Source organism: Mytilus galloprovincialis, chromosome 1 (assembly GCF_965363235.1).
Source record: "Mytilus galloprovincialis chromosome 1, xbMytGall1.hap1.1, whole genome shotgun sequence".
Lineage (NCBI taxonomy): Eukaryota > Metazoa > Mollusca > Bivalvia > Mytilida > Mytilidae > Mytilus > Mytilus galloprovincialis.
In genome coordinates, this window is record NC_134838.1 from 70,923,204 (window position 1) to 70,950,456 (window position 27,253).

A 27,253-nucleotide genomic window follows, 5' to 3' on the forward strand; every position below is an offset into this window, starting at 1 on the left:
TATCGTAAAATGCTCTTAAACTCTCTAAACGCTCATCAGGCACCGGCATATCCAAAAGTGATCTCATGTATGCATTGATTATCTTGTGGGTTTGGCCATAACGATTCTTTAAAAGTTCAATAGCCTTGTAGTAATTTGGGTTGGTCATGGTGAGGCCTGAAACTACGTTTGCGGCATCTGATTGCAATAAGGACTTCAAATATGAAAATTTCTGAATGTCGGATAGTGTACTGTTATGATGAATTGTCGATTCAAATGAATCCCAGAAATATTGCCATTCTAATATATCTCCGCTAAAATTTGGTAGCGTTAACTTGGGTAGGCGATGATTTTGGCTTGAGGTTGAACTTGTTTGTGACGGCTCCCGACTGGAATGCGTAAATGGGTTTGAATGTGGTATAAACTCTTGGGCATTGCTATCTAGAATTGAAGAAGTGGCGGTGGCGACGGGTTTCAAGAACTTTTTGTATTTTCTAATTTTACTTTCTAACTCTAAATAGTACTCATCTGTTTCTATAATTTCATCAGTAATTCCCTCCGAGTCCACTGTATTTAAAATCTGTTCGTCAATATTGGCTAAAGTTTTCTTTTTCTTTTCAACTGCTTCCAATAATGTACATATTTCCTCCGGGTCTAAAGGTGTATCAATGATGGCGTCCTCCAGTTTGTTAAAAACTTTCGTCACCGCTGCTCTGTTCCCCGCTCTCAACGATTTTAATCTGCTTATGTCCATTCTCTCTCTCCGTTGGTCACGGCACCAATGTTGGGTTTTGAGTGTGTTTGTACTTCGCGTTGTGTTCGTTTAGGGTTTGACTAACAATAAATACAATCGTGTGGTTCAACATTCATTCAAAAGCATAGATTCATAAGATACAATATACATAGTAACGCGACGTCACATCGTCAGTGGCGACGGCACACATACGAACGCATAACGTTCCCGCAATCCTCGACAAGGTAAGTGAAAATGTGTTTTTTACTAGTTTATACAGATGCAGAGTACATAAAATGAAGATTACATAAAAAGGGTCCTGCATTTTGGTCTTCAAGTTGTTCTGCTTTTTCCATGTCTATTTTAAAAAATAATATTCTATGGTCAATTTAAACTCTTTTAAATGATATCTACTTTAGATATCTATTTATATAGTTTTGAAGCCTATGGTATCAAGTCGTTAAATATGAGTAAGGCGCTACCTTGAATGCAAGCTTTATACCCAGACTATGTCCTATACATTGATTGATTGTTGGTTGCCTAACATCCAGTGGCAAATATTTCATACATGTTCAGGACGAATGTCCTACATATGATATAGTTTTTGTCTAAAATAAAATAATGAATTCAGATGGAAAATGTTTATGTATTGAATGATTATTGCACTTCAATACTTTGACAAAAGGCTGGAGGGTTATGGTATTTCTAGTTCAAACGTCTTGAAAGGCTATTATTTATTTTTTTTTGACGCGTCGCAGGAAATCCTTTCTCAACGTGATAATTATGTTAATTAGATAAATACTATCATTTATAACTATTTAATACTATTTTAGTGAAATTAGAAGTTGTTCTTTCTTGTTTGCTGCTTTTGGAATAAACAATACCAGCTTCATGAAATATGATCTTAATATAATCTGTATATAAAGGTATTTTGTATTTTGAACAGAGACACCAGTATACATATCCCACTTTGTTTATCTATGATTGTATATGAAGGTATTTTGTATATTGAACAGAGACACCAGTATACATATGCCACTTTGTTTATGTATGATTATATATGAAGGTATTTTGTATATTGAACAGAGACACCAGTATACATATGCCACTTTGTTTATCTATGATTATATATGAAGGTATTTTGTATATTGAACAGAGACACCAGTATACATATGCCACTTTGTTTATCTATGATTATATATGAAGGTATTTTGTATTTTGAACAGAGACATCAGTACACATATTCCAGATTGTTTATCTATGATTGTACTTATGTATATGAAGGTAGTTTGTATTTTTTACAGAGACATCAGTACACATATTCCAGTTTGTTTATCTATGGACATACTGGTACAGGGAAGACAGCAGTCACTACTAACATTCTAAATCATTTTAAGGTGAGAAACTCAAAACAATGGATGTTCTAAAGGAGTAGGTCCAGTAAGACTCCTTTTTGGCCCCAAAATATAGCAGATTTACAAAATTGTTAAAATGTAATTTTTTAGTTATTTATTGGAAAGTAGAATGCTTCTGCTACATAAATATGCGCTGGTTTTTTGGGGAAAGACGGCTTCAAGCCGTCAATCCCCTATGGGGTTGACCAGAGTGACATTCCCTCACATCATTCATTTTGTTTTTATAGTGTGGAAAACCCCCCAACAAATCTTACTGAAATTGATGAGGGGGAGACACACAAATGAATAGTTTGACTTTAAACACTTTTTTACACATTTCCCTTCTGTTTCTCGTAAAATCGTCGTATCTTGAGCTCTCCTTTACACTATATACGTTTCTTTTACAATCCGGAAAAAATCAGTATGACGAGATTTCTAAATATATCCAACCTACATTGTATTTTAAGGGCATACGATACAGTTTTGAACCTGTATTTACAAGTTGATGAAAATTTGCATATAGGCTATTTTTTACCTGATTAAATCAAATATGTAATAAAAAATATACCTTCATGTGCTACTTTTTGAGTAAAATGAGGTCGAAATTTTGTATATTTGCTCAAAATTCAGATTTGTGTCCGTATTTTCTTTTTCGAAAGAAAGACATAACTTTTTTGTTTTAAAAGATAAACACAAATGGTTTTTTGTTTAATAATCGGTAATTTCTGTATTTAATAAGTATCATTAAAAGTTATGCAACTTTTATTCAGAAATAACTCATATTTATCAAATGTTCATGAATAGAGGAACAAACGTCATTTTTTGCTGCATGTTTATCAAAATTAAAAAAAATCCTCTATTTACAGTTTTATAAAATTTGGGTCACATAATCTCCTTGCAAAATGAAACAAATTGCCGTTTTAAAAAATAGGGGTCCATGCACTCGTTTTCAAATTAAATCAGTTTGAATGATAAAAATCAGTCGAAAAATGCATCTTTTCCCGATATGTCAAAGTTTGACGTCGCCAAAATAACATTTTACGTTAGCAACGTCATTACCTCCCCTGTAACTGTATCGTATGCCCTTAAAGTGACGTCATTGTTGGAATGCCACACTACGCAAAAGCAGGGATATCCTTCACTGGTTATTTAAATCATTCTCAGAGATCGTGCACTAATTAAAAATTGGTATTTGTTAAATTTAAACATAGTAATGTTTGCTGTAGATGATTCAAACATCAACATGCAATACTTTAATTTGTAGGTTAACAACTTTCAAAGTAAACAAAGATCGTGGGGATACATGAGATAGGGGAGAGAAACAATTTTTTTCATTTTATTCTGTAAAATTCTGTTTTGAGAATCTTCCTCCAATTCAGGAGCACCTCAATTGATTAGTAATTATCCAGTTAAATAAAAGTTAATGTAACTGAACACTTAAAATGTGAAATTTCATTTGATATATGATTAGTAGTCTTCCATTTAAACTAAATCTTTGTGTACCAACATAATCATTGTAATGGTAAAAATAAATTGAATTAAATTAAAAATGTTGCATTTTGTTGAGTGTACCTACTTATTCATGAAATTTAGAAATATTTCAAAATGTAGGATTTGGAAACAAGCTTCACACAGTTTACATCAATCATATTGTTTTTTTTATTAGTACCTGTATCCCTGTGATGAGAGTTGTAACTGGGAACTTTATCAATGGAAATCTAAAACTGAATAGATTTTTCAGTCCAAACTTTCTTAAGAAAAAACTTTAAAATCTTAGAGTACTGTCACAAAAAATGGAAAACGGCTCTAGCCTGCAGTTCAGTGGTACACAATTAAAATTTCCAAAAATATTGTAGTTGTTGTTAAATGACAGAATTCAGTTGAATTTTAGATAATTAACTATCAACTTTAATCAAATGTTTAGATTTAGAAGATGCAGATCTCTTCCATTGGTCTAAATTGAATCCTAAACTAAGGAAAGGAAATTACATTAAACAACAATTGATTTCAATATTGTCAACCTTTCTTCATGTTCTAGCTGTTCTTTTTTTCATTCTTTATATGAAGACTATCAAAAGATCCCCCCCCCCCAAAAAAAAAAAAAGAAAGAAAGAAATTGAATAGAAACAAGGGCAGTCTTTCCCCTCAGAGCTATTCAGCTCTTTGATTTTACAATACAATGCACATATAGCGGGTACTAGCGTGCTAAATTAATGAAATCTTCACAATTTTAACATTTTAGTTAAATTTTAGACGGTTTCCATTATAAATGAAAGTGGCCGCATTTGTGTTCATTCTTTATATTGAAATGTAAGTTGTATTTGATGATAATACATAATTATATAAAGGTTGAGGATGAACATGGATGCAGCCACTTTTATTTTCTACAAACACATCTCAAAGTGACGTTTTTGGGCATATTTGAAAGATTTTTCACATTCAAACTTAAATTGAAGCGTTTTTAATGAGTAAATCAGTTAAAATCTTTCATATTAACTAATTGAATCAACTAAAAATAAACACTTAAGTGTTTGAAAAGTGTCCAAAATCTTGTCAGATGAACCTGAAATTTGAGGCCAAAATCGTCCCTAACGGGACCTACTCCTTTATTTAAAAATGGGATATAGCATGATTGCCAATGACACAACTCTCCACAAGAAACCAATGGACACAGAAATTAATAACTATAGGTCATTGTACAGACTTAAACAATGAACAAAGCCCTTACCACATAATTATGTCCTTTAGGGTTTCTTTTTCTTTTTCTTGTGAAAAAAAGATACATAAAGTAATGAATTTAGAATGTGCAATATGATTAATTTTTATTCATTCTTTGTCACACTTTCTTAGCTCTTAATATTTTTCATGCAATGGTTATTTATTTCAAAAGGAAATCTATGTGGAACTGATTCAACTTTTTTTATGATATATATGTTCATTGCAGTATATGCATTTACACAACCTTAGATCACTACTGTAATTTTATTTTGTTAGCTGCCTCATGTTTTGGTTAACTGTGTGGAGTGTTACAGTTCCAGATTTCTGTATGAGATGATACTTAACAGTCTTCATGGAAACAGTGTGACAGAGTCATCTGATTTAGTGAAGTGTGATAATATGAATGATTTTGTTAGAATGTTTAAACAAGTCTCACAAGAAAAGGGGATTAACCAAGAAACTATCTACATTGTAAGTAAACTTAAACAAGTTGTTTTAAGTGGTTATGGAGGCAAAACATCGAAAGAACTTTCTTTGTCATTGGATAAAATTTCCTTGGTTATATTCTCAAGTGCCTTATTACCATTGACAATTGCAACTTAACATAACAAATTGCAGCATTTTATACTATCCATTAGATAGAAACAAAAAGCTAGATCAGCAACTCAGATAAATGAAACATTCAATGAAACATAATTGTTGCTAGAAAAACTTTACTATATGTTAATTTAAAAAAGATTATTCAGATTTACAATTAAAAATAATTTTGAATATCAAGCTCAGTTACTGTGACTGTTGGAGTCTTTTTCTGAATGATAGATGTTATCAAGTTCTGTGGAAAGGAGATATGGCAAGTGATTAATAAAAGGCAGAAGGTGAATTCAGCTGAAAAATTACAGATGCACACGCATTTCACTGTATCTTTGTAAGATTGCTCTTACATAAGTGAAGAGTGAACTTTTACATAGAAAAGTATCACAACAAAATGGTAAATTATCTATATTGTAAGACATTGTTTTCTTTCAGGTATTAGACAAAGCAGAAAGACTCAGAGAAATGGAAATGAATATCCTGCCTGCATTTCTCAGGTTACAAGAACTGGTAAGATGCTGTATTTTACATGTATGCTATTACAAGAAGGTTTGGAGTAAATGTTACAGAGACTAAAGAGTATAACACAAATATATCAAGTATCTCGTCTTATAAAATATATGCAATTATTCCATATTGGTATTATTTTAGTAGGTTTCTCTATATGAATTGAAATTTGAATAAAAAAGCATATTCACCTGAGAAAGTGTTATTCACCGCGCTAAACGTCACGCGCTTTTACATGCAACGTTATAGTAAAATGTTTCATGTAAAATCTGTTTTGGTATATGTTTGTCATTAGATACATTTTTTTTCTCTCGGAATATGAAATAAAACAATTACTGTCTTTTGTTTCGGTAAATATGGGGTTTAATTGACTTTTGAAAAACTGATATTCACTTCGGCCGTCGGCCTCAGTGAATATCACTTTTTCAAAAGTCAATAAAACCGCATATTTACCTCATCAAAAGACAGTAATTGTATAATATTTTCTTTTAATCTTCAAAAAGTACTATTGTGGATTCATTAATATTCATTGGATACCGATTTTCCTGGACTTTGTGGGTACTGTGGAACCTGTGGGTACTGTGGAACCTGTGGGTACTGTGGAACCACAAATTTAAATATTCAACAAATAACACATTTTCTGAAGGAATGTATGCAGATTTTGCCAAAGACACAAAATTAAATATCCACAAAATGCTAATTTTTCTCAATCCACGAAAATAAATAAATTCACAGTATTTCACATAATATAAACCTTATAAAGAAAAACACCCAAAGGATATGGATTAGCCATCCATTACACAAAATCAGTACAAGCACAGCAAAAAAATAAAACACACAAAAAGCTAAGGAACAGGATAACTTTCATTGTTTGACCAAAATTTTCAACTTTCACTTGTTTAAACAGATTTTCATATTATTTGAAATCCAAAAGTTTTTGATTTTTTATGAATTTTAGTTCCCCTTTAATATGTCACATGAACGATGACCATTTAGAGGTAGATATAAATCTTTTAAGAATAAACAAGTGCCAACCATAGTTTGATTTTGATATTTAGATGTAAGGAATTGAGGCTGGTAGTAACAGCAGATAATCTGAACCAAAAAATAAAATAAGTTAGGTCATCCAAATAGTTACCTGGTATTACATTTGAATATTACAAAGAATTGATTTATATTGATTTCAGTAATTTGTATTTTGTAGACTCAGCAAAATGTTTGTGTTATTTTGTTGTCAGAGATAGTGTGGGAGAAATTCAGAACAGGATCAGGCTACTGTGAACCTTTTGTTCTTCATTTTTCTGACTACACAAATGGCAAGTATAATTGTATTGATTATTTAGTGACTTTTTTTTTAGATATCCTGTTGTATTTTTTGTGGTTTAATTAAAAATTTATATATAAAAAAGATAGGGTAGGATTTTGAATGATACAGCTTTTCCCAGATGACCACTGGAGAAGGATGAAAACAACTGCAGATCACTCTAAAAACTATAATTTTGCAAGTGAAGACATACATTAATTATTACATAAAATGTATTAGTCCTTTGTATACCTGAAATATTTCGCACGATTTATTGTGTAAAAGATGCATATTATAAATTAGTACTTTTCATGCCCTTGCCTCAACCAAATGTAATGAAATTTATATATCCATGCTTATTACCAGAAAACACAGATCTAGTTTGAATTTGGTTTGCATCACTTTTTACCGTTCTTGAGTTATGTCCCTTTATAATGTTATATGCATGCAGGGGTAACATATGTGTCCCAAGGACACATTCTACACTTATTTTGTTAATGTGACAAGACCAATTTCATATTACTTAAAACTTCTTTTTAAATTCTAATTGTATAATTTGTGTGAAACATCACATGAAATGACATTAAATAAGCTCATGTTTGTTTTCTGTTAATGAACATCAGTTATAAATGCATGCAATATTTTCAGACATACAGTAACAATTCTACATGGTCACTTTATTTTCTTGAGTGAAAAAGTAATTATAGATGTTGGAGTAAACCTTGTATTTTTGACAAAGAATCCTGGTAATTTTATTAGTTATTTTTTTTTCTAGGAAAGCAGTAATATTAAGTTTCGAATGAGTTTTCACATATTATGTAAAAGATGTTTTTTTTCAATAGATCAGCTGATAGAAATAATGATGCTTGACCATCCAACAGAATATGATGAGAATTTCTACAGAATGTATCTAAATCTAGTTCTCAGTGTGTTTCAGATGGTCTGCAGAAATTTGAAAGAACTACATCATTTGGTATGTAATCACTCATTCTTAAACAGCATTTTGTGAGTTATCTCCCTTAAGTTCTGTATTTCCCAATGCTTGACATTTTTAAACTGTTGAAAGTCATGGTTTTAAAAAAAATCGGAAGCATTATGTGTGTTATATTGCTGACAGGTATCTATGTGTTTTTTTTTACAAATACAGAATTTATTTTAATAATTAAAAAATTTCAACAGCCATACAAGTGGAGATAACTCATATTTAAAATTTTAACAAGAAAAAAGATTGTTGTTGCATTCTTCTTAAACACTACAAGACAGCTTCCTGAAATTTGATGCAAAGATCATGTGAGCATGTGATGCGTTTTTACATACATTGATCATTATTTTCCGGTTTTCTAAATACTTATACCCAGATATTCTTACATATTATGACTGTTTGAATTTTTGTCACATCATTCCTTCAGGAACTTTTTATCTGAGCCCCCTCAAATTTGATAGAAGGCTTTATGTAAATATTATTTACCATGAGATGCCTTTTGACATACAACACTTATCAATTTCTGTCCACTTCGGTTTTTGTCGAGCCTGCAACTTTTGTTGCAGAAAGCGCGACATAGGGATAGTGATCCGGCGGCGGCGTTAGCTAACTTCTTAAAAGCTTTATATTTTAGAAGGTGGAAGACCTGGATGCTTCATACTTTGTATATAGATGCCTCATGTTTCGAAGTTTCCGTCAGTCACATGTCCAATGTCCTTGACCCCATTTTCATGGTTCAGTGACCACTTGAAAAAAAAGTTCAGATTTTTTGTAATGTTGAATTCTCTCTTATTATAAGTAATAGGATAACTATATTTGATATGTGCGTACCTTGCAAGGTCCTCATGTCTGTCAGACAGTTTTCACTTGACCTCGACCTCATTTCATGGATCAGTGAACAAGGTTAAGTTTTGGTGGTCAAGTCCATATCTCAGATACTATAAGCAATAGGGCTAGTATATTCGGTGTATGGAAGGACTGTAAGGTGTACATGTCCAACTGGCAGGTGTCATCTGACCTTGACCTCATTTTCATGGTTCAGTGGTTATAGTTAAATTTTTGTGTTTTGGTCTGTTTTTCTCATACTATATGCAATAGGTCTACTATATTTGTTGTATGGAATGATTGTAAGGTGTACCTGTCTAGCGGGCCGATGTCATGTGACCTTGACCTCATTTTCATGGTTCAGTGGTCAAAGTTAAGTTTTTGAGTTTTGTTTTTTTTATCTAATACTATATGCCATAGGTCATCTATATTTGGTGTATGGAAATATTTTATGATCTTTATGTCAGTCGCGCAGGTTTTATTTGACTGTGACCTCATTTTCACTGTTCATTGCACAGTGTTAAGTTTTTGTGTTTTGGTCTATTTTTCTTAAACTATAAGTAATAGGTCAACTATATATGTTGTATAGAAGCATTGTTAGCTGTACATGTCTGCCTGGCATGGTTCATCTGACCTTGACCTCATTTTCAAGGTTCATTGGTCTTTGTTTAGTTATCTTGGTTAATGTTAAGTTTATGTGACAGTTGTATTAAAGCTTAGCTTTTTACTTAGGACTATCAACATAATATCAATGATTAGTATAGAAGGCGAGACATTTCAGCGTGTGCACTCTTGTTACACTCAATGCTCTAGTGACATGCATACAACTTAATAGCATTTTTCCGAGGAACTACAAATTCGATCCCAGAAATTAAGTACAAAGTTTTATGTGAACATTCATCTATGTGATGTGTTAGGCCAAGAATAAAATATTGTTTGTTTCCCCTCCCCCGACTGACCAGGTAAAATCGCCGTGACCCAAAAAAATTTTATTGGCCGTTCATGTTTAATATTTTTTTTTTCATTTTGGGTTTTGGTGATACCTTTCCGATGCTGTAGTCCACCAGCGTTTTAATTCAGGGCATTTTTGCATTGAAGTGCCTTAATGATAGGTAAACAAGAAAAATAAACATGACTGGTCACACTATTTGTGTATCAGCTAGCAGGGGTTCAAATTAGCAGTGGTCCGAGGTCCTTCCAGTTTTGCAATCGGACTTTCGACTTGGTTACTAGCTACCCCTGACGGACCTAAAGAAATAAAAAATAACTTTGCAAACCTTGTTATCAAAGTCTCCAAATAAACTTATCTCAAAACTTATTTTCATCTTTATTTTTCAATGTTCATTTTGTTCAACCATTAGCTTTATACAGAAAATCGCCAACAAGTAATGTGTAAATTTGAGTAAAATCGTATCTGACTGACAACATTGAAAAACAATGGATGCCGTGAAGATAATTACAATACTGGGTCCGATTTTGGATTTTGGAAGCAGATCAGGGTAATTTCGGGTTTTGGCGATCAACTACATATATAAAAAAAAAATCCAGGCAGGTGACAAAATACATCTATGGTTATGAAATATAAACACTAGAATTGAAAACCAAAAGATATATGGAAAAGATAGAAAAAGCAGAAAATATTTTATACAGAAACTCAAAATTACTTTTTGACAAATTTTAATGTCAGAATCCAATACAATGTGACAGTATAAATTTTCTTTATCTGACAGTGATAAATGTTGATAATGCATGTAGTTGTTTTTAAAGTGTAAAGATATTACTGCAATTTCAAGGGGTAATTTTTTTCTCAATTTTGAAGAGCCAGTTAAAATAGCTGGAAGTTTCTTACTTTATTAGAAAATCATATCAAGAAATAAGATAAAATAATTTGCCTACCTACCTACCCATATACTGAAAACCTCAGTCAGGGAAGGGGAAACAAAGATATTTTTAATGTTGGCCTTATCACATCCATTGCTGACATGATTTGTATAAAAGATGTATGTTTCCTTAACATTACGAAAATTCCAAATATCTCATCAAAATAATTCTAATAATGATATTAAAAAATGTTTAAAGGTCAGTGGCATATCATTCTGTCAAGTTTTCATCTGAGAACTTTTTTATGCCCCATTTATTATGCCCCATTTATGGGCATTATGTTTTCTGGTCTGTGTGTCCATTTGTTCGTTAGACCATTTGGGCATCTGTTCGTTCTTTCATCTGTTTGTTCTTCTGTCTGTCCCGTTTCAGGTTAAAGTTTTCGTTAAAGTTTTTGGTCGAGGTAGTTTTTGATGAAGTTGAAGTCAGATCAACTTCAAACTTAGTGCCAAATTAGAGATTTTATCCCATTTTCACGGTCCACTGAACACAAAAAATGATAGTGTGGATGGGGCATCCGTGTACTGGGGACAAGTTCTTGTTTTGAATCTGCCACATATTAATTTTTTCAGGCAAAGTTGAACTTTCAAAGGTATGCAGAGCCAGTGAAGACAGGTGAAGGTTTGTACTATTTTAGTTTATAGTTCGACAAACAATGAAAGATTTTGTTAATACAGAACTATAGATATATTGATTTTGACAAGGGAGATAATATATAATACACCAGTCAGTTCAGAGTTCGCGAAAACTTTGTTTGACCCGTCGGTCATGGGACCGACAAAGCAAGATTATTTGTCAGTCCTACAAAATTTTAGCCAGTCCTAAAAAAATCTGTCAATTTGATCCTAAAATAAGAATAATAACATATTTTATCCAAAAGTAACTTTATTATTATTAGTTTTATTTTTCACAGCCACGGACAAATTAAAAATGAAGGACCAGTTCTGATCTTCTGATTGTTCTTAATTAAAGTCATTTTCTCTATCCATTTCATTATCTGAATCATTTTCTCAGTATTTGTTATCTCCATCTAAGATTTCAATTGCCGATTGTTTGCCATGAACAAATTTAGCAGGCCACGTGTAGATCGGGACTTTGGTATCCATAGGTTTCAGTTTGTTTAGAACAGGAAACCAGTACTGGAAATAAGCAGCAGGTACATCTGAAGACCGATGTAAACACATATTGGAATTAGTTGCGGTACAACTAATTACCGATAAAAAAGGCACTGCAACAGCCGTTTTTACATCGGTCATTGGGACCGGCACTAGCTTTCAATATACTGGTCCGAGCTTCATTTTGACCGATAGGACCGACAGGACCGACCATTTTTGCGAAATCTGTCAGTTTAGGGGAGATAATTGGATGGTAAAATAGGGATAATAATCAGTTATGTTATTTTTGGTAATTTCATGGAAACAGGAAAGGGAAGCTTTACGTATCTTGCTATATTTTTTTTTCTCATTTTGTTCAGAAAAGAAGAACCTGTTTTCAGACTAGAATTATTTGGAAAGAGATTCTTTAGTGTGTAATCAACTGTGGTAGAGGGAAAGTTGATTATTGAGTATTTATTTTTTACAGCAACTGCTGAAGATACAAGAAAATTGTGGAAGAATATTGAACCTCATCTTAAAAAGGCATTGCAGACTGTTTACCTTAGAGAAGTATCAAGGTAGGTGATATTGTTTTGAACATTTTCCTTCTCAGGACAAATTTTTATAGGTCAGTCTTTAAATTTGGTAAGATTTAATTACTTCAAATGCATGGAACTGCATATAAATTAAGGTCAAAATTGTTTTCATGATTATAAAAATATTTTGTTTTCTTGACTATAAAAATAAATTAGAAGATTATTTTTTATCAGTTTGCTAAGAAGGATAGTTCTGTGTTGGTTAAGGAAGTATTTGATGACAGCAGTCATTTAAAGTCTTTTCAACTAAAATAACTTGATCAATTTAATCTTAATCTTTGGGTTAGTGTTTACTTTAAAAATTGCATGTCAAAATGCAGATATTCTTGTGAAGACATTTTTTAGAATGAAGATACATTTGTAATGAGATTATTTATAGTTGTTGCAAATATTGTAGGTGAGCAATACATGCTCCCGAAAGACATCCAGTTTTTGGGTCACTAACTACTATATTCGTCCATTTATTCCTAATCTTTTCCAAAATGTCTGTACTAATTTGAGTGCTAGTTATGTATTTGACTAACATCTTGTATGTTTTATAGTTCACAATGGGAGAAAATGCAGCAGTCAATAGAAGCTGGACAACCACCTGCATTACAAGGTAATGCTTAGGGATAAGATGTCTGGAACAAAGGAAATTTTCTCATAGCATGCATGAAAGTAATTGCTCAACAAAATTTTCTTATTAACAATATTCCTATAGCCCAGTGTGTTGTAAAAGGTTGGCCATAGAAGATTTATATTTATACCTTTTCAGAAAAGCTCCTTCCAATTCTGGGTTCAAATTTACAAAAAAAGAAGATTTAAATGGGTTTCAAACTCTTTTAGGTCATTTTTTAGTAGCAATAAACAAAAAAACTATGTCAATTGGACATGCTTTGATACTATATCAGCACTTGAATTTTTACTAGATAACATTTTTGTTCGCTTTGGTGATTCTGTATATCGTCAGGTTATCGGAGTTCCAATGGGGACTAACTGTGCACCACTTATTGCGGACCTGTTTTGTATTGCTATGAGTTACAATTTATGACAAAAATCAGCAAAGACCCATCGAAACAACATCTGATACACAAATTTAATAATACTTTTAGATATTTGGATGATATTTTAGCTCTCAATAATGATGACTTCAGTATGTATACTAAAGAAATTTATCCTGTTGAACTTACTTTAAATAAAGCTAATACTAACAATGACCACTGCCCTTTCCTCGATCTTGATATATATATCATTAACAGAAAGCTTAATACTAAAATTTATGATAAAAGAGATGATTTCTCATTTCCTATCGTTAATTATCCATTTTTAGATGGTGACGTTCCCTTGTCACCATCTTACGGTGTTTACATATCTCAACTTGTACAATTTGCTCGTGTATGTAACAATGTTTTAGATTTTAACGAGAGAAATTTATGTATTACTGAAAAATTATTACACCAGGGTTTTTCAATATCACAAACTAGTCAAAACATTTACTAAATTTTATCATCGGTATAAGGACATCATTCGTAAATATAGCTCAACATGCAGACTTCTTATACGTTCAGGTATTTCCCATCCAATATTTTATGGAAATATTCTTTTAAAGCACAAAAATGTCAGTATTCACCTCAGAAGCTAACAAAACCTTTAAATAGACTTATTAAGAAGGGATATAGTTACGATACTGTTGTCAGGTCATTAAAGATTGCATATTTTGGCGTTAATATTGATTCACTTATAGGGTCTTTGCATCGGAACTAAACACATTTATTATTAATAAACCAGTTGTTGGCATGACACGGGTTATGTTCTTCTCATATATGTTATGATGGTATGATACTAAACCCCTCACGGGGAGGATTGTGCCTGATATTCGTATGAAGAAGACATAATTTTTCAATCAGTTTAATTGAGGTCTGGAGCTGGCATGTCAGTTAACTGCAAGTAGTCTGATGTTATATATGTATTATTGTCATTTTGTTTATTTTCTTTGGTTACATCTTCTGACATCAGACTCGGACTTCTCTTGAACTGAATTTTAATTTATGTATTGTTATGTGTTTACTTTTCTGCATTGGCTAGAGGTATAGGGGGAGGGTTGAGATCTCACAAACATGTTTAACCCCGCCACATTTTTGCGCCTGTCCCAAGTCAGGAGCCTCTGGCCTTTGTGAGTCTTGTATTATTTTAACTTTTAGTTTCTTGTGTACAATTTGGAGTTTAGTATGGTGTTCATTATCACTGAACCAGTATATATTTGTTTAGGGGCCAGCTGAAGGACGCCTCCGGGTGCGAGAGTTTCTTGTTGCATTGAAGACCTGTTGGTGACCTTCTGCTGTTGTCTGCTCTATGGTCGGGTTGCTGTCTCTTTGGCACATTCCCCATTTCCATTCTCAATTTTTTTTATAAAAGACAATTTTTGTCGAGCCTGCAACTTTTGTTGCAGAAAGCTCGACATAGGGATAGTGATCCGGCGGCGGCGGCGGCTACGGCGGCGGCGTTAGCTCACTTCTTAAAAGCTTTATATTTTAAAAGGTGGAAGACCTGGATGCTTCATACTTTGTATATAGATGCTTCATGTTACGAAGTTTCCGTCAGTCACATGTCCAATGTCCTTGACCTCATTTTCATGGTTCAGTGACCACTTGAAAAAAAAAGTTCAAATTTTTTGTAATGTTGAATTCTCTCTTATTATAAGTAATACGATAACTATATTTGATATGTGCGTACCTTGCAAGGTCCTCGTGTCTGTCAGACAATTTTCACTTGACCTCGACCTCATTTCATGGATCAGTGAACAAGGTTAAGTTTTGGTGGTCAAGTCCATATCTCAGATACTATAAGCAATAGGGCTAGTATATTCGGTGTATGGAAGGACTGTAAGGTGTACATGTCCAACTGGCAGGTGTCATCTGACCTTGACCTCATTTTCATGGTTCAGTGGTTATAGTTAAATTTTTGTGTTTTGGTCTGTTTTTCTCTTACCATATGCAATAGGTCTACTATATTTGTTGTATGGAATGATTGTTAAGTGTACATGTCTAGCGGGCAGATGTCATGTGACCTTGACCTCATTTTCATGGTTCAGTGGTCAAAGTTAAGTTTTTGAGTTTTGGTCTTTTTATCTAATGCTATATATGCCATAGGTCAACTATATTTGGTGTATGGAAATATTTTATGATCTTTATGTCAGTCGAGCAGGTTTTATTTAACCATGACCTCATTTTCACGGTTCATTGCACAGTGTTAAGTTTTTGTGTTTTGGTCTATTTTTCTTAAACTATAAGTAATGTGTCAACTATATATGTTGTATAGAAGCATTGTTAGCTGTACCTGTCTGCCTGGCATGGTTCATCTGACCTGGACCTCTTTTTCAAGGTTCATTGGTCTTTGTTTAGTTATCTTGGTTAATGTTAAGTTTATGTGACAGTTGTAATAAAGCTTAGCTTTATACTTAGGACTATCAACATAATATCAATGATTAGTATAGAAGGCGAGACATTTCAGCGTGTGCACTCTTGTTCAACAGAAAATGGATCAAAATTTTACCAAACAATACTTTCATTGATAAAATGTTCCTGTACTAATTAAAGGAAATCCAAAGACTTGTCTTATCACAAGTCTTGATTTCATTTGATTCTTATGCATATAGCATACACCCATAAATATTCTGTATAGATATATTACATAGAATGTTCTACACTAGTTTCATAATTTACAATTTAGATTTTGGTTTAATGTCACCTGTTTAATTCATTTTAAGTCTTTTTCATATTTTCTGCTTTCTTCAGGTCTGTCATCAAGATCCCATGTAGAGTTACCATACTATTCCAAGTTTCTACTGATAGCAGCATATCTAGCATCATACAACCCAGCTAAAACTGACAAGAGATTCTTTGCAAAGGTAATCAGTATATAAGACATAAGTAAAAGTTCTTTTCCAAAGTAATCTGTCTATAAAACATTGATATGAGAATTTTTGCATGGGTAATTAGATAATAAGACCAGGGCTCACGCTACCAGGCGACTTGGGCGAAGAAGTCGCCTTCCTGACCATCACTTCGCTTTCCACGACCCCCAAAAGCGAAAACAAGTCGCCCTGTCCATGACGATACTCGCTTTCAGTTGCTTCCGTCATCGGACATTTTCAATTTTTACCAAGTTGATGAAACATCAGTTTTTTATTGATGATTAAAGAAATTCAGACATAAACGATTCATTATCTTTAGAAAAGAGGTTGAAGCATTGTCTTCGCAGTGTGTAGCAGGTTATTTGATAAAAATACAACTTTTTATCACTTCGTGCATTTCTGCAAGTTCCGGCGCTTGTTACTCGAAAACGTACATCAACCTAAATTTCGGCGGCAAAATAAGTTTATTACTTCATTTAAACGTGATAAAAGTTGCCTCCAGTAAATTTTTAATCCATTTATTGCATTAAAAACGTCATGTTCCTTTCCAAATAACTTGTCAAACATCGTTTATTTTTGTAAATTTTCTTGCATTCGTCCGCCATTGACCGATTTCTAAACTACGGATCTGAACCGGAGCAGCTATGACCGAAATCCGTACTTTTACAATAATTACTACAGACGCACGGATGGAACAGCTGACAGGAGAATATTGATCCCAAAGGGAAAAATTACGCATTCCACATGCATAAAGAGACTTTTGGTTACATCTTCATGATCTAATTGATTGGTGTATATAATTCCCTATATTTTTTATGGATTGTTTCAAACTACACTATTGATTAAAGTTGATTAACTCTGAGACTATCATACTAATATCAATATATTATGGCCCAGCTTAATAACTTTTATCAGGGTTCTCGCTAAGACGCGTATACGCGTCCTGGACGCATGGAAATCAAGCTGGACGCGTCATTTTTGAAACACGTGAGTCCCTGGGACGCGTCCTCGTTTTATCCCCCGAGTCCCAGACACATCGTTTTCCATAGAAGATTCTTGATTCCGACTTTGTTTTGACAGGAAACTATACCGGAAGTTGACATTTTTATGATATGCGCGGAACAATATTTTTGTTGACTGATACGATTTTTTAAAAATTAAACGTATTTCATACTAAAATTTCATAATTCTATTCAAAATGATCAATAAATATGATAAAGTTACCTATAACTTTATCGATTTTGTAATTTTACGAGTATTTGAAATGCTTGACTACTTCCACGTGTTGAACATCACGTACTTATCGATTGAAACATAGAAAGTAAAATATTTATGTGAACTTGAAAGCAAATAATAAAATATTTCGTTAATGATTCTTGGTGTATAAAATATGTCATAAAACAGTGTAGATTAAAAAAAAATACTGATGAGAATAATTCTACTTGTCTTCGAATGATGTAACAATTTTCTCGTATTGTGCATGTTGAACATCACGATCGTAAACAAAGGTAAAAATTGTTTGGAAAATCCGAATAAAACATAATTAAAATATAATCACTATTTACCCAAGCTCATTATGTTGAACAGAGTTCACTTTATAGTTGCTTGCTTTTATTAAATATAATGATAATTATCGTGATTCAAACATCAAAGAGATTATTAACTCAGTGATTATATTAATTAAAATTAATTAATAATAATTAATATGAACTATGTTCATACAATCGAAATTTCTTATAAATACTGGCTTGACCAACAAAATCATATCAGTATCAAAATGAGCCAGTCAAAGTTAAAGTCCTTCTTTAAAAGAAAACCTGATGACATTGAATCATCAGTACCAAGTAAAAGACCAAGAGTCACTGACCCACTACACCAAGAATTGATAGACATAGAAAGATCTGCAGAAACAACTACGTCAGTCACTACACCAACTAAGCCAAAGAAAGAGAGGAAATGGCAGTCTATCTGGGAGACAGAATTCCAATGGTTACGCAAACTCACACTACCAGAGGGTGACCAAGGCTACTGTGAATGGTGCAGAGATAAAAAGAAATCGAATGTTAAACCACTTCAAGGACAGTCTACCAATAGATGTTGATAGAGCAACATCCAACTACCTAGATCTGAAACTACTACTTCGCCAACAGAAATCGCTCACCCTTCAACAGATGGCCACTCAAATTCTTAACAACTACTCAGATGAATATCCAGACTTTGCTTTACTATATGAACTTTTACTTGTTTCTCCTGTAACCAGTGTAGCATGTGAAAGAGGTTTCTCCTGCCAGAACAGAATAAAGACAAAACTAAGATCAAGACTCCAACCAGAGACAGTATCCAAACTGATGAGAGTTCAACAAGATGGACCAGCACTAGATGACTTCAACCCATCATCCTCACTGACAAAGTTCCTTGACCAAAGAAACAGAAGAAAATAAAGATATTGTGATAGACTTTCAAAATGAACAAAAGTGTTTCAATTATTGTATTGTGTAACTGTTATTGTGAAATATATGTACATATTAACTGTTGTATGTTTTATCTATGTAGTGCTTCTTTAGTCTAAAATGTAGTGCTTTTATATATCTGCTTTGTGTTTTATTAATGATCTATAGTGCTTTTATAATAAATGCTTTATTGTGTATGTACTGTAGTGCCTTTTAAATGCCTGTAATACATGTTGTAGTGAACAATATCAAGATACAATAACATGATTTATTATCAGATATAATAAAAATTATCAATCTAACACGCATCGTTCTAGTTTTATTTCTTCATATTTCTTCATATTGAGACACAAAAAATTACATGCATCCTGGACTCATCAAAATCTGCTGGGACTCACCATTTCTAAAAGTGATGAGTCCCAGGACTCACCATGAAAAATTCCTAGTGAGAACCCTGTTTTATATTTTTTTATTAGAAACACTGAATTTCATACACAAGATAATTTTAAATTAAATTGTAATTGATATATAATAATTTCTTTACATTTTTAAAATTTTTTTTTTTTTTTTTAGTGCTAGATATTTAGTTGGTAGTTTTTCACAAGAACTTAAGTAAAACTTAAACAACTTTTAATTTCAAATGTAACTTTAATTGTATTTTTTTTACTTAGATATGAATTGAACAATATAAAAAGAACATTATTTACATATTGCCCTTTATACTATTGTAAAATCCAAACATTGCAGCGCACCGCGCGAATGAGCACTTCTCTTTCAAATCTCACCACTTCTCCCTATCAGTTTCAAAAAGAGAAGTCACTTCTCCCTATAATTCTGAGGTAGTGTGAGCCCTGAATAAGACATTAATATGAGATTCTTATCTACACTTAATCTTTGCATGGAAATAAATAAATACAAAGCTCAAATCCTGTCTGAATGTCTATTGTTCTGTAGGCTTTGGTAAGATGTGGTATGATTGACAACGAGACAACTCTCCACACACAACAGTACATATTAGCTTTTTAAGTGCTTTGGAACCAATGTAAAAAAATCTTTAACCTAGATAAACTGAACATTGGTAGTAGCATTATTAAGTTTTACATATTTGTAATTTCAGCATGGAGGAAAAACGAGTAGGCAGTCAAAACTTCTAAAGAAACATGAAAGGGTAAGTAAACTTAATTTTGTAATAAACCATTTGACAGCTGATCTCTTGTTAAATAATTTGAACCTAATTTTTAGCTCACCTGGCCCAAAGGTCCAAGTGAGCTTTTCTCGTCACTTGTCATCCGTATCCTATGTTGTCTGTTAACTTTTACAAAATTATTGTCATCTTGAACTACTGGACCAAATTAAACCAATCATGGCCTCAATCATCATTGGTATATTAAGTTTTAAAAAACGTGTCAGATGACCCTGCCTGCCAGCAAAGTGGCTGACATGGCTAAAGATAGTTGAAAGGTAAAATGCAAGTTTTGCCTATTATTTTGAAAACTTACATAGAAAAAAATCTAACGGGGGCAACATTTTTCAAAATGTTGAGCTCTACCTATTGTTCATTTGAATCAGACAACTTCTTATAGAAGTTACAGCCCTTAATTGATAAATTATAACATAAAATAAATTATGCCTTTTATCTCGAAAATTTGTAGATGGATAAGAAACTTTAAAAGCAAAAATGATCTGCAACACATGACCTGCAAATAAGTCAAGATGACCAAAATCATCAGATGGCTCCTTATTAGACTTATTGACCTTTTTTTATGACGATTTTTACCAATTTCTATTTTTGATATTTTAAAAACTATAATAGATAGATAGAATCATTCAACAGAAAAAAAATATTAGCAACACAAGATCTACAACATGTACAAATAAGTTCAATTACAAAAATTATAAGTGGACCCTTTGTTAAAGTTATTGCCCTTTAATGAAGATTTTCCTATTATAATTACAAAATTAGTTTTAGAAGCATGAGTTAATGAAAAGATGCATAATTAAACATCACCAACCAGTTTTATTGGGAGTGACAGACAAAATGCACAGTTGTTGGTATTCACAGTTTCTTTCAGTTCATTTCACGGTACTCAGATGTTTAGACTGGACACTGGTTATTGGTGATTTACAAGCATGATAGTGGGTACTGTTAAATGGTCATTGAAATTCTTACAACAATGACCATCTTACAAAACCTCAGCATCATGAAGATTGTGTTGACTTGGTAGACAATATCTGTAAAATTGAAAGGTTAAAGTTGTTAAACAAGGGAGATAATCATATGCTTTCAACAAAAAAAATGTAATGAAAAATTTCCGAGCTTGATAGTGTCAAAGAATATTAATCTCCAAATGTCAAGTCAATATTTTCTTTGAAAAGCAAGATATTTTGTCACTGTGTATTTTGCTTTTGTTCAAGAAACTGTTAGAAATATCTTAATTTATCTTGATCATTATCTAGAAAACCTTTTAAAAGTAAGAAAAGAAAACTGAGAAATTTGACAAAAACAATGATAATGTAACATTTTGTTTCCAAAATTTGTGAAAATCAATGACTTATTTTAAAGGTCAAGTAAATGTTTCATCTTTAAAGGTGTGAAAACAATATAGATAAAATTGGAAGTTAGTAGCAAATATAATAGTCGTAAAATAGTAGAAAAAAATATCATTGAAACACATCAATACTTGAGGTAAAAAAAAAAATATCAAACTGTAAAACTAAAAGCAAATTTAAAATTGGAAATATTAGATTTCTCTAGTAACAAATTCTATTTATAAAATATGAAAAGTTTTTCTTATATTGAAATTGCTGTTATTTAAACTAACACATATATACCAATAATATGTTTTGGAATCCTAAAGTTGATTCACTATTTTTTTCTTTTTTAAATTAACCAAATTAAAAAAAAAAAAACAGCCAATGCAATAGATTTAAGAATAAAGGGGAACATTAAGAAAACACAAAAAATATGGAATTTTTATTTTGTTTTGAATCTTAATGTTGATTTAGAAAAAGGTAAATTTGTAGGAACAAAAAAATCCAGATATTTGTCTTGAATTTTTTGCCTTAAAATTCAACTATAAATTTTACTTAGTACTTACAATTCAGTGGAAACTGGATGATTTATGAAGATACAATTTCTGATCTCTTTTTATACCAATATACTACTTCAGGTGTTAATTACAGGTGTGAATTGTTTTCTGACTACTTTCAGCAGGTGATAAAAAGTGTAAAGTAAAATTGATAAATTGCAATTAGAATATGTCAATTGTCTTTGTTCCCTTATCAACAACCAGTGTCAAAAATTTACAGTTTAGACCTAAAACATTGTCAGTTTTTTTGTGGAGCCTGCAATATTTTGTCATAGAAGACATATTGATTCTTAATTGCATTGGTGTCAGTGGCATCATCATTAAAGTTTATTTTAAACATTAATTGCTTTGTCAAACCTTTATGAAATTGTATCAATCTTGGACATAAGATTGTTTATGATCAAACACTATCCATAGAAAAATTAAGAAAATATTTTAAAATGTCCATATTTTACTGATTGGTTATTTTACAATTTTTACATTAATAAGCATTGAAAGGTTTAAGTTCCTGACATCGATAACTTTGCCAAGCCTTCATGTAATTTAACAAAAACTAGACAGAAGTTTTTATGTCCCTTTTATGGGCAATATGTTTTCTGGACTGCACGTCCATTCATTCGTTGGTCCATTCATTTGTTCATCCGTCTGTCCCGCTTCAGGTTAAAGTTTTTGGTCAAGGTAGTTTTTGATGACTTTGAAGTCCAATCAACTTGAAACTTAATACACATGTTCCTTATGATATGATCTTTCTAATTTTATTGCCAAATTAGAGATTTCCTCCATTTTTAAGGTCCACTGAACATGGAAAATGATAGTGCGGATGGGACATCCGTGTACTATGGACACATTCTTATTTTTTATGTCCTAAAGACATAAATAGGAAAAGAAAAAAACAATATTTTCATAATTTTTCTGTATTTAACTGATTAAACATGTTAAGGTCTTATTTATTTTGTAGTTAACATTTAGATACAGTCTTGGGTTCAAGTTATATTTTGACATAAACAACTTTTTAGTAACTTCATACAATTGTATGGAATTTGACGTAAGCTTATTTTAAGATTAACAAGTAAATAGCTTATTCAAAATTATGAAACAATTTACATGTAAATTTTTTTTTTACACTTTTACTCTGACAGCAGCAATAGCTAGAAAGACACAGACTATATGATGTTTTTCATTGGCAAATTTAACTTATTTTTTTTTTTCATCTTTTTCAATTGTCTTCAATTTTCAAAAAAATAATACACAATGTAATAAAATATTTAGATTTCTTATTGAAGAATTTAAAAAAAAAAATATACAGCTCCTATTTAATTTTTTTTAATCATTTTTTATTAAAAAAAAGAACAAGATTTTATTTCATTTAGCTGTTGATTTCACTTTTGTCGGTCAGAAGTTATTATCCTGGATAGATTTGAGAATGGCAATTTATGTCTGAACTGGCACTTTTAAAATGGACCAAGTCAAACAAGTCTGAAAGCACCATACATAAGAGTACATCAGTTTTGTTTGTACCAGCTGCCCTCTTAGGTTCAACAATGGTTACTATAAAGAATTTAGATAACTTGGTTTGTTGTTCATTTATTAGCTCATTTCTTGTACAAAATGAATTTAAATATTATTTTTTTCAGGCCAGTAATCATATGCTTGGACCCAAACCATTTGCCCTAGACAGAATGATGGCTATATTTTATGCTGTTGTAGAAGGCAGAGTAGCTCCTACAGCTAATATATTTATGCAGGTTTGTACAAATTTAATTATTTCCTGCATATGCCATTTCAACCTAACTTAAATATTTAGTCACATATAATAAGATGATGGTCCCTATTGATTTTAATGTCACAAGGTCAAAATTCAAGGTCATAGTTAATGGGTATGTCATCTTGCTTATTTAAAGTTCTTTAATTAATATTTCTCATTTAGATAAAGGATGAGCTGTATGATTTTGAATGGTATTATGAATAAATGATCTTCTTTTACAGATATCATCTTTAGTAAGTTTGAATTTATTAGGACATGTTGCCAGTGACGACCAGATTGATTCACCTAAATATAAATGTCTTGTCTCCTTAGACTTTATAAAATCTGTTTCAAGGTAAGTTCATTTGTTAATTTTGTGTTCTTTTATTTCAAATTCTTCCAAATTTATCATGATATAGACTTGGAAAAACATCTATGATCATTGCATAATGTTGTTTTTGCTGCATTTATAATAAGCATGATATATAGAAAAAAAACTATAAGTCAAAGGGGGTAATCAGTTAATTTCCGACAGACCTCTTATTTGTTAAAAATTATTTGTTCTTCAACCCTTGTTTAAGGATGCTCACTTGTCATATTTTGGATTTTTTGTCAGATTTTTCGGAATCCTCTGGTTTTGAATGCCTTAAAAATATTTGCCTATTGACCCCCAATTTTCTTTTTATAAATCTTTTATATTTATAATGATAAGCCATCTGTAAAAGCCTTATAAAATTTTTTTTTTTAATAGTTTATGAGAACTTTAACTTGTCAATGATAAAGCTATGAAGAGTCAAGAGAGAATATTTTCCCGCCAAAATTTCATTGGTTAATATCTCGAAAACAAGCAGATTGACCTATACATTTTTTTTCTCTCCTGATTTCTTTATTAATCCCCTATCAATATAAACTAGTGTTTTGAAAAGTTAATTATTTTGAAAATGAAAAGCGAACTCCCTGAAATCATTAAAACTGGATGAAAATGACATGTTTATCAATCCAATCGGATTAAAATACAGATAATGTGTCTATGTTCTGCTTACAAAGATCGGACAATTTACGTTTCTCTTTCTATTAATAGGAAAACCTTTCTTTTCTGGGACCCTTGATTTTTGTTGTCATGATTCACACCTGGTATTGGTAAATAAATTTGTAGACAGTATTTAATTGGTTGACTAAATAATTATCAGCACAGAAAGTAGAATTGACTGTTATTAGATTCTTGTCTGCTAAACCTAGACAAAAGATTTGTATTTTATTGAGATTGTTTAATAAAGTTGAACATGATAAATTTAGAAATACTTGAATATTATTTTCGTAATGAAAGCAATAACCAAATATTATCTTAAAAACACCTTTGAATTGCAAAATAATTTCCCCTTTTCACATGTAAATATTAGTTCAGTGTGCTTACTTTGTTCCCTTAGTGTCCCACTAAATAAAATTTCTATTGTTCAATATTAGTTACCTCAATGATATTATGAAATTATATAGATAAGGAAAAGATTGATTAAAAAAATGTGTACAGTAGATTTGAATTCTATAATTTGCGTCCCATCTTTGATTAATTTCATGTGTTATAGAATATTTAAAAAAACTCAATTTGCACAATAAATAATAATCCACTTTGAAAATCATTTTGAAACATCACATGGCTGCAATATTTGTTGATGTCTTAAGATTAGCTAATGAAATATCTCTTGAGTTTGAAGTGTATCGTGATGATTTAACTTTATTAAACACTTAAAAGGATTGCCAATTACATCAGATATTAAGTATATACTTGACACAATTAGAAGAGGAAATATGAGTTTCTTTAATTACCCTAATTAAGTTGCAGTCTAGGGAATTAATTTCCCCCTCTTCAGTACCATGTACAATGTCATAACCTGATTTGAATCTGACATTTGTCAAGACAGGTTAATAGGAGTAATATGGCAACAACAAAAATTCAGTAGTTTTATGATGGGCAAATCAATTGTTACATTGAATTCAGATAACAAAACCAAGATAAACTTTTGAAAATATCCAATGTTAACATAAAAAAATTCCAGCATCTAACAAATTCAATGGAAGTGTATCGGTTTGCCAGTCCTTTTGCATCAATTTGTTAACGCCGTGCTAGCCCCTTCCAAATTTTTGAAGGTTGGTTTTGAATTAATTGTTTCCTCTCATCTGAACCTTGGATAAGTAAGAATATTAAAAAAGAAATCTGTTATGGGGAACCATTTTTTTCAGAAGTGTTATTTTTAAAATTATCATATTTAATTCTTGTCCTTTTGGATGGCACATTTTTTCTTTCTTTCAGTTCTCTTTAAATTATTATGAGAGTGTCTACTAGACAGAATATTTGATCAGCTCAATAAAAAAATATTCGTAGTTAGGAAAATATTTTTTCATGAAAAGGGAATGTAAAAATATCTAAATGTCTATGTTTTAATTTTGTCTAACATATTTATACTTAATATAGCTTTTCACACAAAATTGTTATATCATATTTACATGTAGATTTATCATCAAAATGCCAGTAATTAAAATTATCAAATTGAGTAGTTTCAAATATTTCTTTTACAGGACAGTGAACTTTGAGGTAATGAGGTACTTGTTTGACTTCGTATGAAGATGTCTGTTAAGTAGAAACTGTGAGAACAAATCTGCAGAATTATTATGCACTCAAATCAATTACTTGATATTGCCAGTTATGAGGATTTAAACAGTATTTAATTGATGGTTTTCTGAGAAAGCAGAGTTTGAAGAAAAGCTTTTTTTTTACTAGTGAACATTACAGTTGCATATTGAATATGCATGGAGACATATTGTGAATCTGTGAAATAAATTAAAAATTTATGCATTATTAATTTTAAAGTTTTAATGAGTAAAAAAAATTTTGGTCATGCAATACTGTATTGTTAGCTCACCTGGCCTAAAAGGCCAAGTGAGCTTTTCTCATCACTTGGTGTCCGGCGTCCGTCGTCGTCCGTCGTCTGTCGTCGTCGTTAACTTTTACAAAAATCTTCTCCTCTGAAACTACTGGGCCAAATTAAACCAAACTTGGCCACAATCATCATTGGGGTATCTAGTTTAAAAAATGTGTCCGGTGACCTGGCCAACCATCCAAGATGGCCGCCATGGCTAAAAATAGAACATAGGGGTAAAATGCAGTTTTTGGCTTATAACTCAAAAACCAAAGCATTTAGAGCAAATCTGACAGGGGTAGAATTGTTAAACAGGTGAAGATCTATCTGCCCTGAAATTTTCAGATGAAACGGATAACCCGTTGTTGGGTTGCTGCCCCTGAATTAGTAATTTTAAGGAAATTTTGCTGTTTTTGGTTATTATCTTGAATATTATTATAGATAGAGATAAACAGTAAACATCAATAATGTTCAGCAAAGTAAGATTTACAAATAAGTCAACATGACTGAAATGGTCAGTTGACCCCTTTAGGAGTTATTGCCCTTTATAGTCAATT

General features: G+C 31.6%; 1 protein-coding gene across 3 annotated transcripts in view; it reads left to right on the forward strand.

Moving 5' to 3' along the window:
- Window positions 1-26,488, forward strand: part of LOC143082895 (origin recognition complex subunit 5-like) — a 32,756-nt gene extending 6,268 nt beyond the window's left edge. For all 3 annotated transcript variants that reach the window (XM_076258909.1, XM_076258900.1, XM_076258892.1), the window contains exons 3-15: window positions 2,017-2,109; window positions 5,101-5,295; window positions 5,851-5,925; window positions 7,127-7,238; window positions 8,068-8,198; window positions 11,486-11,534; window positions 12,495-12,585; window positions 13,146-13,204; window positions 16,380-16,492; window positions 20,066-20,116; window positions 23,672-23,782; window positions 24,024-24,136; window positions 26,356-26,488. In XM_076258909.1, coding sequence (XP_076115024.1) covers window positions 2,017-2,109; window positions 5,101-5,295; window positions 5,851-5,925; window positions 7,127-7,238; window positions 8,068-8,198; window positions 11,486-11,534; window positions 12,495-12,585; window positions 13,146-13,204; window positions 16,380-16,492; window positions 20,066-20,116; window positions 23,672-23,782; window positions 24,024-24,136; window positions 26,356-26,401 — 1,239 coding nt within the window. In that variant the 3' untranslated portion in view covers window positions 26,402-26,488. The remainder of the gene's footprint in view (window positions 1-2,016; window positions 2,110-5,100; window positions 5,296-5,850; window positions 5,926-7,126; window positions 7,239-8,067; window positions 8,199-11,485; window positions 11,535-12,494; window positions 12,586-13,145; window positions 13,205-16,379; window positions 16,493-20,065; window positions 20,117-23,671; window positions 23,783-24,023; window positions 24,137-26,355) is intronic.
- Window positions 26,489-27,253: the final 765 nt, after the last annotated feature.